The 23054-nt window shown below is 32.8% G+C and overlaps 2 protein-coding genes across 2 annotated transcripts; both read left to right on the plus strand.

Moving 5' to 3' along the window:
- The first annotated feature begins 815 nt into the window (after positions 1 to 815).
- On the plus strand, positions 816 to 12206 carry LOC145568643 (CBS domain-containing protein CBSCBSPB1-like). The gene is made up of 15 exons (XM_081628075.1): positions 816 to 1048; positions 1505 to 1649; positions 3785 to 3953; positions 4092 to 4224; positions 4388 to 4558; positions 4728 to 4806; positions 4896 to 5009; positions 5167 to 5233; positions 5326 to 5431; positions 5516 to 5574; positions 6130 to 6239; positions 6310 to 6440; positions 7140 to 7225; positions 7332 to 7421; positions 11670 to 12206. The coding sequence occupies exons 2-15, from the start codon at positions 1537 to 1539 to the stop codon at positions 11844 to 11846; spliced, it is 1605 nt and encodes a 534-aa protein (XP_081484201.1). The 5' UTR covers positions 816 to 1048; positions 1505 to 1536; the 3' UTR covers positions 11847 to 12206.
- Positions 12207 to 13809: 1603 nt separating this feature from the next.
- On the plus strand, positions 13810 to 19567 carry LOC145568644 (non-specific phospholipase C6-like). Its single transcript, XM_081628076.1, has 4 exons — positions 13810 to 14776; positions 15677 to 15978; positions 18551 to 18727; positions 18850 to 19567. Exons 1-4 carry the CDS (start codon positions 14010 to 14012, stop codon positions 19146 to 19148), a joined length of 1545 nt encoding a protein of 514 aa, XP_081484202.1. The 5' UTR covers positions 13810 to 14009; the 3' UTR covers positions 19149 to 19567.
- Positions 19568 to 23054: the final 3487 nt, after the last annotated feature.

The following is a 23054-nucleotide window of genomic DNA, read 5'->3' on the forward strand; positions in this document are numbered from 1 at the left end:
TTTAGAGCTTGAAACCCCACCTTCATTTTTCCCAGAAAATGACTGACATTTAACTGAAAAAGACAATCTTTTACATCTTTGTCTCCAAAAATAATCAAAACCCACTTGATTAATTGCTCTAAATTCTGATGGGTTGCTTGCAAAATTCAATTTGGAGCGATAATTGTGAAAGCATACTTCCCCTGTTTTGCGAAAGCATTTCCAGAAAAGGAAAAGAATAGAGAATATGAACAGGGGAGGAAGAAGAAAGAAAGCCAAGTATTGTTTTTTGGTGGGCCCCACAAGTTAACCCAAGGTACTCAATTTTTAACCAAGGGTACTCAATTGTTTTGGGTGAATTAATTTTTTTGGCTGGGCGATGCCCTGGGTTATTACATGAAACTAACTGATCATTAATTTACATTGTAATTTATGATTTAATTTTCTTGTAATTAAATTTGTTATTCATATTGTCATTTGCTACATATTAATATTTTGTATTCAAAAGATTACATAAAGAATCACATAGCTTGGTGGTAAGACATTTAGTTCTTGAAAAAGAAGTTGTGACTTCAAATTTTGTGGAGAGTTTTTTAATTTTTAATTTTATAATTATTATGAGTACATGATATGTAATGAAAATCAATGGAAGAGAAAGCCACGTGGCATTATGACTTATGAGCACTTGAATGGATGACGTGGCGTAGAGGAACCAAAAAAAAAAAAAAAAAACGTGCCGGCTTGCCATACGCTAAGTATTCGAACAATCTGCAAAAATTTCGAGTCCCTTTCCCTAAAAAAAACTAAAAAGTGCAAAACTTTGTAATAAAATCATTTTATGAAATTCCCATAAAATTCAAACACTTCTCCAATTCATTAAGGCTCTCATTTTTTTCCCTATTCCCTCCAACACCTCGTCGGTCGGCATCTTCTCCGGGACTTCTTTCGAACTTTCCCGACCTTTTGCCGGCCGCCGATCATCCGCTATCTCTTTCTCTCTCCTTTCTGTAATCGCCTGACTTCTTCGTTCTTGTCCAACCTGGTTGATTTCCAAATCCTTAGTTTTTAGGTGAGTAATTTTTCTGGATTTTATTTTGATTAAATCATGTCAATTTGATGAAACGTATTCGTTTTCGATTTTGTTTCGGTATAGTATTTATAATTTGATTCATGCTTGAATGTGATTTTGGATGATTACGGTGCGTTTGGTAGGCGGTAATAAAATGGTTGAATTGGAAATGAAATTAGGATTATTGTTTGGTCGGAATGTTTGTATTGACAGGTATTGAAGGTTGAGCAGTAAATTAATGGATATGTTGTGAGATTATTGATTAAATTTTGTAATTTATGAAGAAATCAACTACTTTTTCGAGCTGAATTTTTTATGTTTTAATGCAATTTTTGCATTATTATGGCTTGTTTTTGTAGGTGATAATGTCGTTATTGTTATGTATGAATAGATGAACAGGAGATTAATGAAGATGTTGAAAATTTGATTTTATTTTGTTATTTTTGATGAAATCAGGAATTTGTGTTTTTGGTGTTGAATTGAGGGGAATGACAAGTCAAGGTAGGAAAAGTATGTCATCTTCACATGCCAAGAACAAAGCAGCGGAAAATGGTGCTCCTTCGGACCCTGTTCGAAAGCCTTCCCCTTCTCCACGCTCAATGTATGATTTATTCTTCCTTTGTTTTCATTGCCTTGTTTTGTTTTTTTGAAAAGAGTTTGTTAATATTCTATGTATTGTTGCCTTGTTGGTTAGGTTATGTTGTTTATTCGATCATAGAATAATTGAAATTTAGGGCGTGTTGGGTTACTAGGATTTTGCCAGTTTCTGGTTTTAACAGTATATGATTTTGGTTGAATAATGAACTTGAAAGTTGAAACCATGCCAAGCTTTATTACGTTTTCTTGTTATCTTTGAGAGTTGATACTCTAAAAATTTTGTATTCGTTTTAGATATTAGATGTGTCTGACCAAGTTTTGGGGGGGGGGGGGGGTGACAAAGGTTTTGTCATTGAAGGTTTTTTAACATGAAAATTCTTTTCAAAATGCTGATTGTAGTGATTGTCAATTTTGAACCTATGCTCTAATTAATTGTATCCATACTAAAGAATCGTCCTGTTCAGATATAGGTTGCCTTTCAGTATATAGCATTTAAAGATGGGTTGTTCGACTATATGATATATTTAAAGTATAACATCAGTCAGATAAGAGTAGGAAAGTGAACAATTTTTGAGAACATTTAGTATAGATCAAGAAGTGGAATGTGAGGCAATTGGTTCAAGGGAATATTCTAAGGTTGGGGGATGGATTTTTTTTTTCTTCTTTTTTTAATATAATATTCTTTTGAACATTATGGCCTTGGCTACTTGCTTGCAAATTAGTTTATGGATGAATTATAGATTTTTATTAGAGGCCAAACATAGTTAGATTACAATGTTTGGTGCTGATTGGATCTTAGAATTTAAGTTGTCTTTGTTGCCAATACTCTCCATCATAACCTACTGCATTATCAATTTGATTTAATAACATAATCAGAATCAAGATGCTGTGAACGGTTCTGAGTCTTCTGACGAATTTCTTGGTGTGCAAGTGCTTCATTTCCAACACATCTTCGTGTCTTGTCTCCGTTTTCCTCTTTCTAATTTGCTTACCTGAACAAATGTGGATTCAAAGAGAAGCTTCAATTTGCAGCATGGAAAAATCTTATGTACAGTGTATACTGAAAACAAATTTACCTTCTTGATCATGTTAACTTTTTGTAGATTTGTATATCATGCATTCACCTTGCTTTCAGAGATGTGGTTAATTTTTGTGCTTCAATAATATATCTTCATAAGTTTTTCTTGAAAGTTTGTTTTAAGGTGCAATAGTTATTTCAAGATGTTTGAAAGGGCTGTCTTATAGATGTATCTTTGTGTCAAATTTTCTTGTAAGGAAGGAGAATATGAAGCTAATATTTTGGGAAATGATACTTTTTTTTAGAAATTTTTGAAATAAATGGGTGTATAGTATAGACACACTAAAAGTCACCCCAATTGTAATGAAAAATCATCCCATATATAAGTAGAAGTCTCTAAGTCACTATAAGTCTAAACGGATATGCTGTATCTGATAACTGGGGCTTTTGATTTGCCAAACACTTTTTATGCTTATATTTTATATGCTCAGCCTTACTTTTCACTTCCATGCATCTGTATGTATATCTTTTATGCTGTTTTTTTAATACAGGAATATTGTATATTGATTGTTTGGTAAACAACTTAACATCCAAGTTAGGTGGTTTTGTTGATTTTATTTGGCTGCCTTTACTGATACTTTAGTCATACACGGAAATGAAGCATGTATTTTTCCTTGCAGATTGGGCCGTGTTGTCATCAGTTTGTCTTAGTTGGTAAATATAGATTTCATGGTTATGTTGCATATATTTTGTGTACTTTGTACTCCCCTAATGGCTTGCACTCCCTTGTGAATAGATTGAGTCAGGATGACTTCAAGTCTAGAATAACCTCTTTTGCTGTTAAATGTCCATATCTTGAAATATGTGTGCACATTGTGTTGCTTATTATTATTATTTGAGCATTTATTTGTTTCTAGCTTTCATAATTATAGCTTTGCTATAATGATACTTGTATAATTCACTCCAGAATCCAACATAGACTTTCATGAAAGTGTTTGCAGACCATATAATGGACACAATGTGTGTGATAAGACAATTTTAGCTGCATGGACTTGAAAAAATGGGCCTCGCTGATTTTGTGGTTTCACTTGTAAAAGGAAACTAATTGCTTGTTTATGCAGGGGATTGACCGGAGAACGTACAGTGAAACGCTTGCGACTATCAAGAGCACTTACAGTTCCTGAAACTACAAGTGTTTATGATGCTTGTCGCCGGATGGCTGCTCGCAGATTAGATGCCTTATTGCTTACTGATTCAAATGCTTTACTCTGTGGAATTCTTACAGACAAGGTAACTATTTTCTTTTTCTTTATTTATTCTATGGAGTCACTCACCCAAATTTCATAGAGGATTCGTCACACGCTCATGTCAATTTTCTGTGTATGAGTTCTGGGAATTCTACTTAATACAACCTTGTTGTGGTTCAAGGATATTGCAACAAGAGTTATAGCTAAAGAACTAAATCTTGAAGAGACCCCTGCTTCAAAAGTGATGACCAGAAACCCTGTTTTTGTTCTTTCTGAAACTCTTGCTGTGGAAGCCTTACAAAAAATGGTTCTAGGTAATTATAACTCTTCTAAGCTGAAACCAAGTTGTTATTATGCTTTTTTTTTGAAAAAAAATAAAAATAAAAAACTCTTTTCTTTAATTTTTTTTTTTTTTTTTTTTTTTTTTTTTAATAAGAAATCAATGAAGTATATCTAATAGTAGCTACTTCATACCAGGGAAATTCAGACATTTACCAGTTGTAGAAAATGGAGAGGTTGTAGCTTTACTTGACATAGCAAAGTGTTTATATGATGCCATTGCACGTATGGAGAGGGCAGCTGAGAAGGGGAAGGCCATTGTTGCAGCTGTTGAAGGTGTTGAGAAAAATTGGGGTTCATCAGCTTCAGGTCAGTGGAGAGTGTGGCATTGTTAATCTCCCCTGCTATCTGAAACAGTTTATCTTGCTGATGCAATTTTTATATTGCTAGCGCTTGCATATTGATTTGTGTGGCATTGTAGTATATAGATTGTTTTCTTAGGAATTTTGACAATCTTATAGTACTGTTTGGATTCCAGGCCCTAATACATTCATTGACGCATTGAGGGATCGTATATTCAGGCCTTCATTGTCTACAATTCTCTCTGAGCATTCAAAGTAGGTAATGTTCTTGTTTGTCTGGAAATTTTTATTGGTAGTATAAGCTTTTAGGCTGCTTATCTAACAAGACTTTAAGAATTTCTCAGGCTCCTAACAGTATCACCTACTGACACAGTCTTGGAAGCAGCAAAGAAGATGCTTGAATTTCATTTAAGCTGTGCTATTGTTACTGTAGAAAATAAACCAAAGGGCATTTTAACGTAAGTCCTATTCAGAGTCTTATTTATTTTCTAATGGTAATTGTTGATTATATTTATTAAATGGAAAGTGATGCATTGGTTTTGGGACTTGACTCCTTGAGTTTATGCTATCTCAGTTTCCTACCAGTTCTTTACTTTCATCTTTGCCGTCTGTCAGGTCCAAGGATATATTAATGCGGGTAATTGCACAAAATCTTCCTCCAGATTCAACACTTGTGGAAAAGGTATGTGTTGTCGAGCTCGAGGCAGAACCCTTGAAGTTCCAGTATTTGCTGTTAATTAAGATGGTCAACATTTTTTTTGTTACTATGTGTAGATCATGACACCTAATCCAGAAAGTGCAACTGTTGATACACCTATAGTTGATGCTTTGCACACAATGCATGATGGGAAATTCTTGCATTTACCAGTTGTGGATAGAGGTATAATTGTTTAGAGGAGTACCTTTGTGCTTTGAGTTACTGTTTTGCATATGTTCTCATGGTTGTGAGTTTTTTTTGGAACAGATGGGTATGTTGTTGCTGTTGTTGATGTGATTCACATCACCCATGCTGCTGTTGCCACTGTAAGTCAGCTCTTCTAGTTTATAATGCCATCATATGTTATGCTTTAATTCTAACCATATGTATAAGCTTGTAGGTAATGCCATGTTTTCCTAACAAAGTCAGCTTCACTATGCATTTTTTTTAGTGTGAAATACATCCTTGCCATTCGCCACCCCTGCCGTCTTGCACATTAATTGAGTTGTTTTGGGGATGGGTGGTTTCTCTTACATGCATCTATATATGTGGTGATTCTTACATGCACCCTTGTTCACTTGATAATGGGCGTCACGTGGTTCCATTTGACGAGGCATTGTTATTTGTGCTAAATTATTGTTAACTGATTCATAGATGCAACTTTCTGTTTACTTTCATTTTCAAAATTGAAGGCATTTTTTTTTTTTTTTTTTTTTAATGAATGGTGGAAGTTTGTATGAATATGATTTCCATTTGTGTCTGTAGATGGATCTTTGTACCAGTGTTCTGATGTTTGTGCAGTGGCATCTGCTATGGTCTGCTATTGCCTCAGTTTGTTCACGAGTAATGAATTTTCTCCTGTTCTCATATTTGATAATTAGGTTGGTAATACTGGTGGAATAAATACTGAGGCTACTACCAATATGATGCAAAAATTTTGGGATTCTGCCATGCAATTGGGACCTGCAGATGATGATGAGGATTCAAGGAGGTAGGAGTTGTGATCTTGTGTTTATTTAAAATATTACTGAGATATTTTGTAACTCTTTGTATTATTTCAGTGAGGGATCCCTTAAATTGGCATCTGAAAGTGGTGATACAACAAAATCTTTTCTCACTTCATCAGCTCAACCAAATAACTTTGCCTTCAAAATCGAAGACAAGAGTGGCAGAATGCACCGGTTTATCTGTGGTAGGTTTGTAAAGATCAGTTATTTGCAATCTAGAAAATTATAGTCAAACATTGATATAGAACTACAGAGTACAAAATAATCAAAGAAATTTATAGACAAAAGACATACAATTTTGGGAAAAGCCTTCTTTGCCAGAGAAAAGTTGAATAAAAAACTTGCACTATAGAATCAATGATTTTCAATGGCAGTTTACAAAAGCTCCCAAGATCTCTCTAAAGCTTTCTCTCACTTTATGAGAACAATGAACTTATTATAATTGTGTTTATGCTATGGCACAAATATGAAATATGTAGTCTAGTTGGAAAATAATTCTTCACACAAGAAAAAAAAGTGGCTCCGGTGGCGGTAATTGGGTCACTTTGCTGTGGCACCTAGAGCCACGCTGTAGGCAGTCTGGGGTTGCTTCTCTACTTGCCGTGCTACGGGTAGCATACCCTACAGCCTACATGTGTCTTTTCTTTGTTGCCACGGGTAGTGCCATAGCGTGGCCAGTCTTATCACTTTTTCTGCATCTCCCCTAACCTTATGCCTCCATACATTCACCATACATCATCTCCACACCATATACCCAACAAGGTCTTATAAGACAACTCATGCCACATTTTAAATTCTTTTATAGAAGAGGGCAAGGCTGAGCTTGTCTAGAAACTTTTTAAAATTACACAACAGATTGACTGAATATTACTTTGTGAATGCAGATACACGAAACTTGACTGATCTTATTACTTGTATACTTCAAAGAGTGGGCGATGATATTGATCGCAACCGTCTTCCTCAGATTTTGGTAAAACGAAACATAATATACTTTGTTCACCATTTTGGGATTTATAATTATGATTGCATGATATGAAGTTTTTGAACATATATTTACTGGTTGTCGCATGTTGCAGTATGAAGATGAAGACGGTGATAAAGTTGTCCTTGCTTCAGACAGTGATCTTGCTGCAGCTGTAGATCATGCTAGATTAGCTGGATGGAAGGTAATGCTTACTTCACCTTTGTCATCCATGTAGTTCATCTCCTCAAATATCAGCTGTCGAAATTTCTGGTAGATTTTTTTGCTAGAGAATTTTGTTTAGTACATATCCTAATTTATTGACTGGAAAGTTGGTCGCAGTAATGATTTTTCATCATGGGTTCAATATCAGAGTGAACTTCAAATTTCAAACCATGTAAACAATGAATCTTATAAGTGTCCCTATTGACCTATTGTGCCCATAGGCCTTTAAAACATGTTCAACAATTTGACTATCTAGTTTGCCACCACATCACTTTGACTATTATCGCCTTTTATTTGTTATTAGTAAAAATTATTGAAATATTGATATATTGAAAATATACACATAGACTAAGCTCTCACATTTACATGATAACATTTCTATAACATGAGTAAAAACATTTGGTCAAAGTTATTATGTGGATAGGGTAAATGTGAGACATTACAATTTAAGGAAACAAAGGAACTATAAATCTATAATATTGTGATGGTGTTGCCTTTGGATCATATGTTCTACATTATAACATTTTAACTCACGACATTTGAATTCAGAAAGTGACTAGAAGATATGCATTGAAGGGTCTACTCATTCCTGTATTTTCAACATCATGGATGATATATATATGAACTTTTTCAACTAATCTAACTTATTTGGTGAGTTCTTTAAAAAAAAAAAAAAAAAAAAAAACAAAAAAAAAAAACCCTCTTAAATACCTTCTTTCCTCTTCCTTGCCCTTAGAAATCAATCTTCCATCTCCCTTTCAATTTTTAGCATCTGCTCCGCCACCACTATGCTATATTACTATCATCATTTATCTTTTTATCTCCACAACTCTGTCTAGCATTGCTGGCTAAATTTACTATTCAAAATAATATATATGGATAGAAATTAAAAATTATTTCCATCTTACGGGGTCCTATCGCAAATTAGTTGGTGCATCCAGTCAAATGTTCTTTGGTTTTGAGATATATATTCTTGGGATCTTGTACTCTGTGTCATTTGAGTTTGAACTGTGTTATGTTATCCATGTCTTCGTAATTTACTATTTTTCCTCATGTGCTTTCGGGTAGTGAGGCAAGCAAGCTTTATGTTGACTGGCTTTACGTTTAAAATAGGTGCACAGTGAACTGTGTACCAGGATGCATAACCCAAGCATTAGGATCCTATAGGTATTGATACTATTAGTTAGCTAAGCTGAAGTGGAAACCAGGTATGATCTTAATTGTATTCGCACTTAGAAGACAGACTGATGCTACCAGAATCTTTCTGATATTGGGCTTTTGTGGTTTTTACCTTCCCACCTCGTTAAATTAGGCTTTTAAGCATCCTTTATTTGCTAAAGGATCAAAGCACATAAATTGGGAGATCCCCAATTGAACCGCATGTCAAATCTGATCCATGTCACCCAAGGACCAGGCATCTACCTCGTCTTTTATGGAACTTCTTCCTTGAGCTTATTTCCTCTTTCAGGCTCCTGTAGCAAGCTTGCTTCTGTATTTCAACTTGACATATCACTGGATTTCTGAACACCTGTTAATTTATTGTGCTCTCCAAACCAACCAGGAAGAACGTGAAGTTTGCTGTTGAATTTTGTTTCCTTCTATACTTCCTCCTAGGAACTGATACAATCAAACAATGTGTTTTAATGGCTGTCCTCCCAAACATTTAGTTGTCATATAGAACACGTGTTCATATATAGTGCATGCTCTGCAAGATAGGCAGAGTGGAGCAAATAGTCTGATAATTGAGGCCCCCTCTGTTAGAACACGTTTTAGCAAAGGTCTTTTCCCAGGAAGTGTTGGGAAATGTGAAGTGAGTTCCATTATTGCAGGTAGACTCCTTTTATTAAATATCAAGGCAAGCATTATGCACAAAAAAGATATCTCGACATCATATTGCCCCTGGGAATAGCTATTTCTAAAGCCTAAAGGCATTGTAAACAGCATGTTCCGTACAATATCTTCTTTTCCTGGTGGAGTGCTGACGTCCTTCAGTTGTCTTTTACTCATGAGATTAGAACATACTTCTGACTGAGGAGATTTTGAGTGGATGAATTTAACTTTCCAAGATACATTTCCATTATTGAGCACACTATTTGAATTTCAAATGGAGGTCAAACATTTTCTATCTATTTAGCTTTCAAGTAAGAGTGGGCAAGAAAAATGTTCCATTGAACTACTTGTGCTTCTTAGCTATTGTGAATTGGTTGAGGGTGGTTGTAATTTAGAGGTCAGCTGAAAATAATTTTTTTATTTACACAGGGTAAAGACTATTCCTCAAACCCCCTTTACAGTGCTCAGGTGGGAGACTCTGTAAAGGCATTGTAGTAGTTTTCATGCTGATTTCAATAGATTAATACTTCCAACTTCCGCTTCACCTGATTTGATGGATCAAATGTGAGAGAAAAAACAATTCTTCTTCTTTTGTGCTTTGGTATGTTTCAAACCCCTCCACAGACCACCTTTTTTGTCAAGAAGCCAGTTGGCTTTAAAAACACCACTGGAAGTTCAGGTTGAATTATGACCTAATCGGGCCTTTGATAATAACAATCCTGGTGCTTTCTGGTTTAAGAATTCTAGGTACAATGTTTCTGTAAAACTGAAAGTGCTGCAATGTTGTGTGGCAATAAGAGCCAAATAGAACAATTGTAGGTCCAAACATATGCCACCATACTTTCTAGCATAGGCATTTTCTCTCAACTTGTTGAGTTTATTTTGTGCTTGCTGTCCCCTTTTTCCTGCTATTACTATTATTGAGAGGATTCAATTGCCACAAGGTACTTTTTGATACTCTTTGTCTAGGCAGGGAATCACAAGGGTCACAGGATAGCGCTTTAGCAGGTCATCCTTGTAGGCCACAGACAAGAACCGAGTTCTGTTGAAGCCTTTTCATATTAAACTGGTTATAATTTGCCACAAGTGAAAACTGTGGGAAAACTTATAAATTTCTTTTGCTTGTCCACTAAGAAAACGCGGAATATACCCTACCACCTTAACCTTAATCTCTACATTCATGTTTTTGCTGAAATTATTTTTATTTTTTTTTCATTAGTTATTCACCAGCCAAGACATAGTTTTGGTTCCCTTTATCTCTTGAACAAACTTATGCATATGTACAAAAAATAGAAAAAAAGCAATGTGTAACAAGTGCCTTGGACATGTGTTCTTTTTAGTTAGTAGAGTTGTAATGTCAAGTGACTTAGGTGACTGTAAATATTGTTTAGAAGCCTATAAATATGCCACTGATCATTATTGAGCACACTATTTCAATTTCAAATGGAGTTGTAATGTCAAGTGACTTATAATGTACAGAACTTTTGTTTAGAAGCCTATAAATATGCCACTGATCATTATATAATATTACTTAATATTACATGTGTACATATCAATAGAGAGAGAGAGAGAGTCCACTATACAAGCTTCAACACTCCCTCTCACATGTGAAGTCTCTTTTTTTAGCGGACCACACGTGATGTTTCATGGGGCCATAGCAAGCATTCAAACACTCCCGTTCACATGTGAAATCCATTTTAATTGGGTTCAGAATATCAAAGATCTAAGCTGTTGTCCCAGCCCGATACCATGTTAAATATGGGTTTGGGCCTCCCCATCATCAAGATGGAGAGAAAGCGTACTTCATTACTCCAAAGGAGACCTTCCCAAAATCATATGATTGACAATAGGAGTAAACCATTAGCCTTATAATATAATCAACTTTTTTCTTTTATCTTTATAAGACACTCATTTGGGGGATAGAGCTATACTAGCTTCAACGACTTGCTTCATAAATTTTTCTTATTCTTTTTCAGTGTTGAACCGCTTTAGAATGGAATTCTCATCCGAACCAGTATGTTATCTTAGGGGTACTTGAACAGACCTCTGTATAAATTGAAGCTCCCAATTCAGACTTGCAATTAGTATCATGCTAGTTAGTGTTTCTATATCTTGTGGAGGTGTTTAGTTCATATTATACTTCTTCATTAGGAAAGTGACTTGATTTATGATAGGACAATTTATTGAAAGCAATCCACTTCTCTGAGAATTATCTTGTTTATTGGTCTAAATTTGATTAGCTACTAGTAGTGTATCCATTGGGAACTGACCTGGACAACAAAATTTAAACTTTGGTATTGCCGTGGATTGCTGGATTTTAGTGCTTTCTTTGTCAGCTTGCTTTCAATTTCCATTGTTCTTCATGAGACTCTTAAACATTGTTGGTTTATTTGAACAGGGATTAAAACTACATTTGGATTACTCTGGATTACGTCGTCGTAGACGTGCTTCTGGGGCAACGAGCCTGGATTATGCTCAACCTGATGCATGGTCATCTGCATACAGTACAGTTGCAGCTGGTGCTGCATTTGCTGCTGGTTTGGGTGTACTTGCTTATTTGAGGAGAAATGGCTAACAACACTATGGCCTTGAAATTTTAACTTCAGCTGCAGGCATGACAACATTTCATTGGCAGGATACATATTTGTTGGTTGGCTTCGCGTTTATTGAGGACCAAGGAGTGAGTTGCGCCAGCAGCCTCTTTTTGTATAGATCTATATAATGAAAGAAATGTGAGTTTTTGCTGGCTAACTGAGTGTTAGGCCATGTGTGATACACGATTATACTTATTTGTTTCATGGAAAGCTATAATTTCATGATTGAATTCCTCATATTCATGTAATTTCTTGATTCTAATAAACACCAAACCAGCTGACAAGATGATGATGAAAATATTATATTGAATTGATAGGCTTTTTGTTTGGAGTGCTGTTTATATTTGGTCTTCAAGCTTGATTGTAATGAGAATGTACCCTTTACATGGAGGAGCAACAGGACTATTTTGCATAAACCTGTGCCTATGATCTTCTATCCTTTTGATTTTCGTTTTTTGATTGACGAATGAGGTGGATTATTGCTTCTGGTTACGGTGGAGTTTAGACCCTGCGCTTTAATTTGTTTGTTGGTCAAGAGTTTAACTCTGACATAGGTGCATACCAGCTTATTTGCTGCCTTTTGCATAGCATAACGAGTATTTTTCCTATATTGGTTTAATATATGATGAAATAAATATCAATTAGAGAATAATACATCATGTGAAGTGAAATTACATTAGGAGTACCCCTCATGAGGAGGGCATCCTAATGTTTTTTATCTTACTTTTTTTTAAAAAAAAACATTGGAAGTGAAATCGTAAAAACATACTACTTGTGTAATTTACAATACTAGACAACTCAAAATGAGTTGAATAATTCAACATGTTAGCAAGTTAAAAGACATACTAGATTAAGGGTCTGTTCTCTTCATATTATTTTCTATTCAGTTTAATTCATTTCTTAATTTCCTTCTCTCATAAAATATTCAGTTCAATTTAATTCAATTTAGTCAATCAGAACAGGCCCTAAATCAAATATGTGTATTAGATTAAAGAATTTTAAAATGAATATAAAAAAATAAAAATTAAACACTCCAAAAAATTTTCTATTGATTTGCATTTTGGTGGGATTTAGTCTAAACATTAAACACTCCAAAGACCCTGAATCGTGTACACAATCGATGATATCACGACATGCATTGCGAAATTAGTTGCTAACTACCCATTATTCCCGTCAAAAGATTAAAAAAAAGGGAAGTACTCAATTACCAAAGTTGAGCACGAGAATAACTCATTGACCATTTGTCACCGACTGCGCTGCTGGAATGACGTTACAACTTACAGACTTGATCAACACTATATTATACAGAACATACACTATTATCAAATTCCGTAATTTCTGCAACTCAAATATGAATGCTGTTTTTTTTATAAAAAATTTAGGATCCACAGAATAAAAGATTTACCAACATCATCATAAAACATGGGTCCACATGATTGCAATTAACTTTCTTCGCTCTACTTTCACTCTCACTCACTCACTCACTCCAGTTTTTGCTCTACTTACTGGTAAGTATCTACTTTAGTTCTAGTACTTTTACTTTTACTCACTACTAAACACCAAAAAGGAAGGAAAAGAAAAAGGAATGTAATCCTCTTACCATTTCACACAATCATCATCAAATCTTATACGTACTATTCACTTATTTAACGGAAGGAAAAAAAAAAAATTAACGGAATAAGCTCGAAATTAGTCATTAAAATTTGATAAGGGTTGAGAAGGATTATCTAAATTCAATTACAATCAATAAATTTTTTTTCATATTAATAAGCTCGGATACATTCAAATAAAATCAAGTACAAATCAATTAAATAGAATGCACCATTAATCCCTTATCATTTTTTTTATTATTAAATATAAAAATCAAGATGATAATCATTTTACCTTAGATTCATAGTTTAAAAAACAATACCGAGTACAATCTTTTCTAATTGGTAGATTCAAACACATTAATTAGAATATCACTCATGATCTTCCAAATAAATCCTAAAAACCCCCTGGTCACAATTTTGTATTATATGCTTTAATTATTGGAGTATTATTTTTATATTACAAAGTATATAAAGCCCACAATTTATAAAGAAACCCATTTTCCAAAACCCCATTTTTCTAGCTACTTCATTCTATTCTCCAAACACCATCCAATGAAAACCCCTATATTTTTTCTCCTCCTCATTTCATTATCCACCATTTTCCCTCCCAAACAATGCTTAAGCCAAACTCAATCACCCATTAAAAACATAGTAGTCCTAGTCTTAGAAAACAGGTCATTTGATCACTTAATAGGATGGATGAAGAAATCCGTGAACCCGAACATCGACGGTGTAGATGGTACAGAGTGCAACCCTGTATCCACCAAAGACCCGAGATCAAATTCCGTCTGCGTCACCGATGACGCCGAGTACGTAGACCCAGATCCAGGCCATTCATTTGATGAGGTTGCAAAACAAGTATTTGGGGAAAACAGCAGCATTCCTTCAATGACAGGGTTTATAGAACAGGCACTCTCAATGTCAGAGAATGTTTCAGAAGCAGTTATGAAGGGATTTAAGCCTGAAAATGTGCCTGTTTTTGAAAGTTTAGTTAGGGAATTTGCTGTTTTTGATAGATGGTTTTCTTCAATTCCTGGACCAACTCAACCAAACAGATTATTTGTTTATTCAGGAACATCACATGGTGCTGTTAGTCATGTGAAGAAACAGTTGGCTCTTGGTTACCCACAAAAAACTATCTTTGATTCATTGCATGAAAATAATTTGGATTTTGGGATTTATTTTCAGGCAATTCCAAGTACTTTGTTTTATAGGAATTTGAGAAAGTTGAAGTATGTTTTCAAATTTCATCTCTATGATACTTTCAAGAAGCATGCTAATGATGGTAAACTCCCCAGCTTATCTGTTATTGAACCCAGGTACATGCTCCACTATTAGTCTTTATGTTTCTTTCATTTATTATTATGTACTTTGTTGGTGTTGTATATAATTACTACGTGGTCCAAGACCGACTTATTATACACTTGTTAACTCGTAACATAATGAGTAACTAGACAATTGTTACAAGTATTATTAGTTCAAGACCAACTAATGATACACTTGTTAACTCGTAACATAATGAATAACTAGACAATTGTTACGGAGTATTATTAGTTCAAGACCAACTAATGATACACTTGTTAACTCGTTATTTATTTTTTATTTTTTTTGAAATATTGTTAACTTGTTATATAATGACTAATGAATAATGATACACTTGTTGACTCGTAATATAACTAGTACCTAGACAATATAGTTACGGAATAATCCATATTAGTCTAAGGCAATATTTTTTGCTGCTAAATTTTATCTCAAAGAATTCTACATTCGGATTCATTTAAGGTGTTTTAAGTTCAGTTCAATCTCAATCAATTTAGTTCAATTGTTTTCAGTAAATCGAAACAGGCCTTTATGAGGTGTAGAAGTACCAACGAGTATTTGCTATTGTCCTGTAGAACAATTGAATATAAATAGTTGTTGACAAAGACTTTCTCGAATTCTTTGTCTAACTAGAGTCCATATTGAGTGTCAAATATTTATTACTTTTCTTTGAGGAACCAATTATTTAATTATTAACAATGTAATTTTATATCAAGCTATTATTAGTTAATTAATTAGAACATAGTGGTTTTGGACCGTGCAATAATAATAATAACATCGACTTTGGCATATATTGGAGACGACAATGATGATGATGGCATTATTAATTAACTAACTCGAGAGTTTTGTACTAAAGTGTTAACTTTATAATAATAATGGGTATGAAAATTTTGGTACAGATATTTCGATATGAAAGGAATGCCAGCAAACGACGACCATCCATCACATGATATAGCAAATGGACAAAAACTAGTGAAGGAAGTGTATGAAACACTAAGAGCAAGTCCACAATGGAATCAAAGTCTTTTGGTTATAACATATGATGAACATGGTGGGTTTTATGATCATGTACAAACACCTTACATTAATGTACCTAGCCCCGACGGCAACACTGCTCCTCCCCCAAGTTTCTTCAAGTTCGATAGGCTCGGTGTTCGTGTTCCTACTATTATGGTCTCCCCTTGGATCAACAAAGGAACTGGTACATTTTTTTAACTTTGCACAATATAATTTAATTTTTTGTACTCGCAAAATTAGTTTTAAGTTTTGTTTTAATGTTATTATTACTCCGTATCATAATGTGTACAGACAATTATTTTTATCTGATCTAGCATGAATGCATGAATAACAATCTTGTGTGTGACTGTGTGAGACGGAAAATGTCATCTTATGTTTACATAAAATGCATTAATATATCATGAATGCCACCCTTAGAATTACACTTGTTTTCTTTCTTTGTTTATAAAATTAAAGAAAATTACAATAAAAAGTATGAACTTGTGAAATTCTGTGTTTACCAAGTTGTAAAATTTGTTATTACATGAAAGTTAGGTAGTCGTATATTGTTGTACTTTTTGTTTGGTCTAAATTCTGTGTCAAATGGGATTGGATTGGATTGCCTATTTTTTTTGTGGTATTGGCAGAAATAATTGATTACTTATTTGGTCGGTAGTGGACTCTTTTGTGAAACTTTTTTGGCCAGTTGCACCGACAACATGCTAAATCAATGCTTTTCATTTTATTTTAAAGGCTGTGATTGCGGATCCTACTATCCCTCTTATGCCTACACCGGCTATACTTTATTCGTTCTACTAAAATTGTCCCATAAGATTAACCGTTGTCTCATTTAATTTGTCTCGTTTTAAATGGAATATTTTTCCACCTAAAAATCCATATGAAAATAATATACTCTAACTTTTAATAAACTAGACTAAGGGATATGAGACAATTTTAGTGGGACGGAAGGTGTGTATAATTTCTTGGGTTTTAGTTGAACAACAATGTGTACGAGACAAATGTAAAAGTCAAGGCGACACATTAGTTATGTTGTTGAATATGTTCTAGGTTACAGGGTTGGATTTAATTCCGGATGCCCATCCTGCTGATAATTTGGTTGTTATCTTTACAATAAGTTCCCTAGCCATTATCTAACCTCTTGAGCAAGAGATATTATGAAATTAAGTATCTTGACACCATAGTAGGAACTAGGAAGTCACAAGTCTAACAATATAATGCATCTACCATAACCCGATTTTGTCAATATATATAGAGTTTTACAAATATCGTAAACCTAGTACGATAAGGATACAAAATATTTACAATATTATCCTAATTTGGGACAATTTTCAAATGGCTACAATAAAATTGTGGCCATTGTAACTAAGTGAATCTTAGCCCTCCAATTTATAAAATTCATCCTACCCATCTAGTTGACTTAAAATATAATAAAAAGTCAATTTCTATATACAAAAATCTATGTAGAACATTTAATCAAAATATAAGAACATCCGTATCCAAAAAAAATTACAATTAGTTATAAGATTTCGAATTAAAAAACTGATACGAAAAATATTTCAACTTCTATTAATACTGTAAAATCTGATCACATGATAAAACCTATGGGCTATGGTATATATCTTATTGGATGATTTTTAATTTTTCTTTTTTTTCTTCAAATAATTGGTTTCTATAAATTAGAGATTGACATATCTTACATTGATTATCTTCATCTTCTTCGCCTTTTTTTTTTTTTTTTTTTTTTTTTTTTTTTTTTTTTTTTTTTTTTTATGCATCATGGAGGATGATTGATTTTTGTAAGGATTTTGTAATAATGTAGAGACTAGAGTACTACATACCGAGTATAGTTATTGTTGATAAACTAAAATTAAATGTTGGTTTTTAATGGATTGGAGAATCCTTTGAACTTAGAAATGGATGGTATAGACGTTAATGGCAAAGTTTAGTTTCAGAAACCGATCAAAAAACTGTTTTTTTTTTTTAATTATTATTTTAATCAATCTAGCTTTTTTATTTTATTTTATTATTATTTTTTATAAATTTAATTTTTTATTAAGTTAAATGGATGGATGGACAAGATTGATCATTAAAAATAAAGGGTCAAGATTAAAACTAATTACAATAGCTACAATTTTATTGTAGCCATTGAATAGTCTTCCCCTAATTTGTGACAAATATTATCATGATTATAATATCTATCATTTCTTAACAAATCCTAAGTTAGGCGTAGTCACTTCAACCGATTTTGATAGTTACACTAGTATCTGGAACAAAGACAAAATTAATATTTTTCCTACGATTTTGTTAGTCCTAATCGAAATGAGCTTGACATAGTACGTCTACAAGGTTAACAATGACAAATCAACAGGGTGGTAGAGTACTTCTATTGACAATTTGACACCATATATTATGAGGACTAGGGACTTTGTCTTAACACTTGTAGTATGCTGTACCAACCCATGTGTTGGGGGACAATCCTTTGGTTGAGATTTGATGATGGTTGATTGAGAACTATGTATGAAATTAAATGCCATTTTAATCAGAACATGTTAATCAGCATATTTTCATGTGGATCTGCTCTACTTATTCTAGCATATGTTTGTAATTACTACTTCAGTCAAGATTTAGTTGTCGGGTTATTAGTTTAAATTACGGCATCAATGTGACATTTGATTGTGAGCGTAGTGAGAAAATCTCAAGCGTGTTAGTTCAAGTGTTTAATGATTTGACTATGAAGATGCTGTTCTGTTGTGCAGTGATAAGTAAACCAAACGGACCAACACTGGATTCTGAGTTCGAGCACTCTTCAATCCCAGCTACCATTAAGAAAATATTCAACCTCAACTCCAATTTCTTGACTCACAGAGATGAATGGGCGGGTACTTTTGAGGGCGTAGTTGGGAATTTAACTTCTCCCCGAACTGATTGCCCACGTAAGTCATATGCTCCATCCGTTCAAAATTAATAGTCCGTTACAAAACATACTAGTTTATGATGTCCAAAAAAATTAACATTACTTGAAAATTAGTGATCATTTTATTCTGCTGTTTCTTAGAGTTTCTGCCTGATGTAACTCCACTGAGGAAGACTGAAGCAGACGAAGAGAGGCAGCTATCACAGTTTCAGACCGAAATTGTTCAGTTAGCAGCAGTTCTGAATGGTGACCATTTCTTGAGCAGTTTCCCTAATGAAATGGCGGATAAAATGAATGTAAAGGAAGCACATGAGTACGTAACAGGTGCTGTGTCACGGTTTCTTCGAGCTGGGAAAGAGGCAGTTAAGCTTGGGGCTGATGAGTCCACCATTGTAAATATGAGGGCTTCCCTCACTACTAGATCCTCTGTTCATCATTAAGGAATAATAATCTTAGTATACACAGTTTAAGGGTAGCCATAGTGCTAAGTATTATGGTTTTCCTTTAATTAGAGGCCTTCCTAGAAAAAAGAAATGCTTGGAAATTAAATAACTTGGTAGTTTTTAGTTGCGTGCTCGAGTAATTAGTTATTCTCCATCCGTCCCTTAAAGATTGACCTTCCATTTTTTGTCCCTTAAAGATTGACCTTCCATTTTTTTTATTTTACTTTAACAGTATTTACTTTGAGTGAGTAGGTAATGTTGCTGTTTAGCTGTAGGATAATTATAAAAGTAGAGAGAAATGTGAGGAACATGTTAATTAATAAAGAATTGGAAATGCATTTAGCTAGGAGTGCTAGTTTGGTGTTTGATTTGGATTATGGTACCAACCAAAATAATTTGATTTTGGATTTTAATTTTCAAATCGAATCCAAACCAAAATAGTTTGATTTTGGTTTTTCCAAACCTATTTGGGCTAGATCTAATCCAAGCCGTGATTTAAGAAGTTAACTAGTGTATGACTCACACGATGCCCGAGGTTGCTAATTTGTATTTGTTTAGTTTGCTAATTATGTTCGACTTTTTTTATTAACATTTTAATGATTATCTTGAAATTTCAGAATTTGAAAAAAGATTTGTATTGAAAATCATATTTAATACTCCGTATTTGATATGTTATATTTAACCGACAAATAAAATTATTATTTTTCATCAAATTGAAAAACAATATAGAGTATTAGGACTTCAAAATTAAGGTTATGAAATTATCTTAATTAACACTAATTAACTGATTAAGTTAACTATTATTTTATTGGGTAAAAAAGCACAATAATTAAATTGCAAAGATGGTGAGACTTATGACTTAAAATTTGTTGGTTTTGAGTTCAATTCTTTGTATAAGCATTTTTAAGTTGTCAAATCTAATACATGTTGTGGAGGTGACATGTCATGTTAATTTTCGTATTTTTAAGTCATTGTGAGTTGCAAGTATATATATATTTATTTTCGTATTTATAACATGGTTGCTAATTGGTTTGAATGGTTAAATAATCCTCTTTCTTTTAAGAGTTTGGGTATCTTTTGCTTGTATATGGAGTATTTAAAAATTCTTATAAAGTAATAATATTCGTATTTTGAATTTAAAATTAGTTGCATAGAGAAATTCCAAATTTCTTAACATGAGAAACAAACTATGCTTTTTTTTAAAAAAAAAAACTTAAAAATTTTTTACAACTCGTATATAAATGCAGTTTTTTTTAAATTTCCATTTTTTTCTAAAAAAAAAAAAAAATCTATATGATGGCCTCTTATTATTGCACTTCCATGGTGGATATTTTTTAACCATATATATGTAGTGACCCTCAATTTTTGCATATATTGCATCTCAAATGTGCCCTTATTTGTGTGTTATAAGGCTAACCTATCAATAAAATGAAATTATTAATCCTCGGGCCCGTTCTTGACATTTTATGAGGCCCTAGGCAAAGTAAGATATTAGGAACCCTCATGATAAAAAATTGGCAGTTTAGCGTAATAGTTTCTCCATTATTTTTAATAAGTGTTCTAATATCACTGATTCGGTTCGTATTATATGCAACTTTTGATTTTTTTTATATCAAATATCTGTATTTGCTATAAAAAAAAAAAGAGAAAAAAAAAGAGAAACATTAGTATGATTACTACTTGTATACTGCACTATGTAATACTTCATAGCAGGAAGGCTCGATCCTTACACCTTCTATGAGGGTAGCACTATCTGGCCTGATTTATTCCACTGCGCTACATTAGATTTTATAAAATATGGATGTTTATTTTGTTACATATAGAACATTATAATCTGAAATTTATGAGTCCCTACCAGCCTTGGGCCCTAGGGCGTCGCACCTCTTGCCTGTGCTCAGGGTGCGAGGCTGTTTAATTCCTTCATTTTTATAAATCTTTTCATTTGAAAATTTGGCATTATTCATAATAGAATATTCTAAATTACTCTCAATATATTTCACTACATAAAAAAAATTATATGTTCAATATTTTCTTTTTAAAAAAATAATATGCAACTAAGTTTACTTCCTTTGCTTCTTTTTAGTTGCATGACTTTCGTAAAAACGGAACTTTTAAATTAGTTGCATCTCTTTTTTTATAGTCAATAAACTCTCTCTATCTTTCTCCCATCACATGATATCATTTTTTTTTTCAGTCTGCAAATTACAAAGTGCTGCAACTTAAAAAATAGAAAAAAATATTTAAAATTAGAAGAACTTTTAAGAATGGATGCAACTCTTATACCATACAACCAGTTGTACCTTATATATGAGTCTATCAAATAGCCGATATATAAATCCCTACCTTATAAAAAGTAGAAACATTCTCTTAGGAATAGTGTACTACCAATCATACCCTCAAAACTATGTACAAAGTTATGTACAAAATGTGTATTTACTTTAATACCCTCATTAATATGTTTACTATCATTAATATATTTAATGTTTTTTTATCATTAAACATATCATTAATTAATTTTGTTTTTGTTAACAAATAATTTGTAATGATTTTTTTTAAAATAAAAAAATTCTAATGCTTTACACTTATATGATATTATTATTATTAGTATTATTATTTAAAAAGAAAAAATTTGTATGTACAATGAAACGGTTTATTACCAAGTGACTGTTTATTTTTACTTTTTCATAGTTGCTCTTCTTATTTCCGCAAAGTCTCTTGACTCTTGCGAACTTTGATTTGGAATAAAATCCTACTAACTTATTATCCCCCCCCCCCCAAAAAAAAAAAAAAAAAAAAAAAAAAAAAAAAAAAAATTCTTGTCCCTACCTTATAAAAAGTAGAAACATTCTCTTAGGAATAGTGTACTACCAATCATACCCTCAAAACTATGTACAAAGTTATGTACAAAATGTGTATTTACTTTAATACCCTCATTAATATGTTTACTATCATTAATATATTTAATGTTTTTTTATCATTAAACATATCATTAATTAATTTTGTTTTTGTTAACAAATAATTTGTAATGATTTTTTTTAAAATAAAAAAATTCTAATGCTTTACACTTATATGATATTATTATTATTAGTATTATTATTTAAAAAGAAAAAATTTGTATGTACAATGAAACGGTTTATTACCAAGTGACTGTTTATTTTTACTTTTTCATAGTTGCTCTTCTTATTTCCGCAAAGTCTCTTGACTCTTGCGAACTTTGATTTGGAATAAAATCCTACTAACTTATTATCCCCCCCCCCAAAAAAAAAAAAAAAAAAAAAAAAAAAAAAAAAAAAAAAAATTCTTGTCTTTTTTTAATTGCAACTATTGTTAAGGTTTATTAGCTTTGTTTTGGTGTTTAGAGAGCCACAAGGGCGAATGATGAGAATCGATCCAAAGATCTATTGGACCGGGAGGGGAGCTCTAACCACTTTAAAAAATAAAAAAATTCTAATGCTTTACACTTATATGATATTATTATTATTAGTATTATTATTTAAAAAGAAAAAATTTGTATGTACAATGAAACGGTTTATTACCAAGTGACTGTTTATTTTTACTTTTTCATAGTTGCTCTTCTTATTTCCGCAAAGTCTCTTGACTCTTGCGAACTTTGATTTGGAATAAAATCCTACTAACTTATTATCCCCCCCCCCCCCAAAAAAAAAAAAAAAAAAAAAAAAAAAAAAAAATCTTGTCTTTTTTTAATTGCAACTATTGTTAAGGTTTATTAGCTTTGTTTTGGTGTTTAGAGAGCCACAAGGGCGAATGATGAGAATCGATCCAAAGATCTATTGGACCGGGAGGGGAGCTCTAACCACTTGAGTTATCCCTCACTATGTGGTTTATTAGCTTTTTAAGTCTACATATAAACAACATCCATCATATAATTTGAATGGGGTTCAT

The sequence above is a fragment of the Chenopodium album genome, chromosome 11 (genome assembly GCF_948465745.1).
Source record: "Chenopodium album chromosome 11, dcCheAlbu1.1, whole genome shotgun sequence".
NCBI classification, from domain to species: Eukaryota; Viridiplantae; Streptophyta; class Magnoliopsida; order Caryophyllales; family Amaranthaceae; genus Chenopodium; species Chenopodium album.

Bases quoted from the DNA above. Each gene is read 5' to 3' on its own strand.
- LOC145568643 (XM_081628075.1), top strand. From the start codon at position 1,537: ATGACAAGTCAAGGTAGGAAAAGTATGTCATCTTCACATGCCAAGAAC. The intron at 4,807-4,895 runs GTAGGTAATGTT...AGAATTTCTCAG, and splicing joins ATTCTCTCTGAGCATTCAAA to GCTCCTAACAGTATCACCTA. The intron at 6,240-6,309 runs GTAGGAGTTGTG...GTATTATTTCAG, and splicing joins GATGATGAGGATTCAAGGAG to TGAGGGATCCCTTAAATTGG.
- LOC145568644 (XM_081628076.1), top strand. From the start codon at position 14,010: ATGAAAACCCCTATATTTTTTCTCCTCCTCATTTCATTATCCACCATT. The intron at 15,979-18,550 runs GTACATTTTTTT...TCTGTTGTGCAG, and splicing joins TTGGATCAACAAAGGAACTG to TGATAAGTAAACCAAACGGA. The intron at 18,728-18,849 runs GTAAGTCATATG...GCTGTTTCTTAG, and splicing joins TCCCCGAACTGATTGCCCAC to AGTTTCTGCCTGATGTAACT.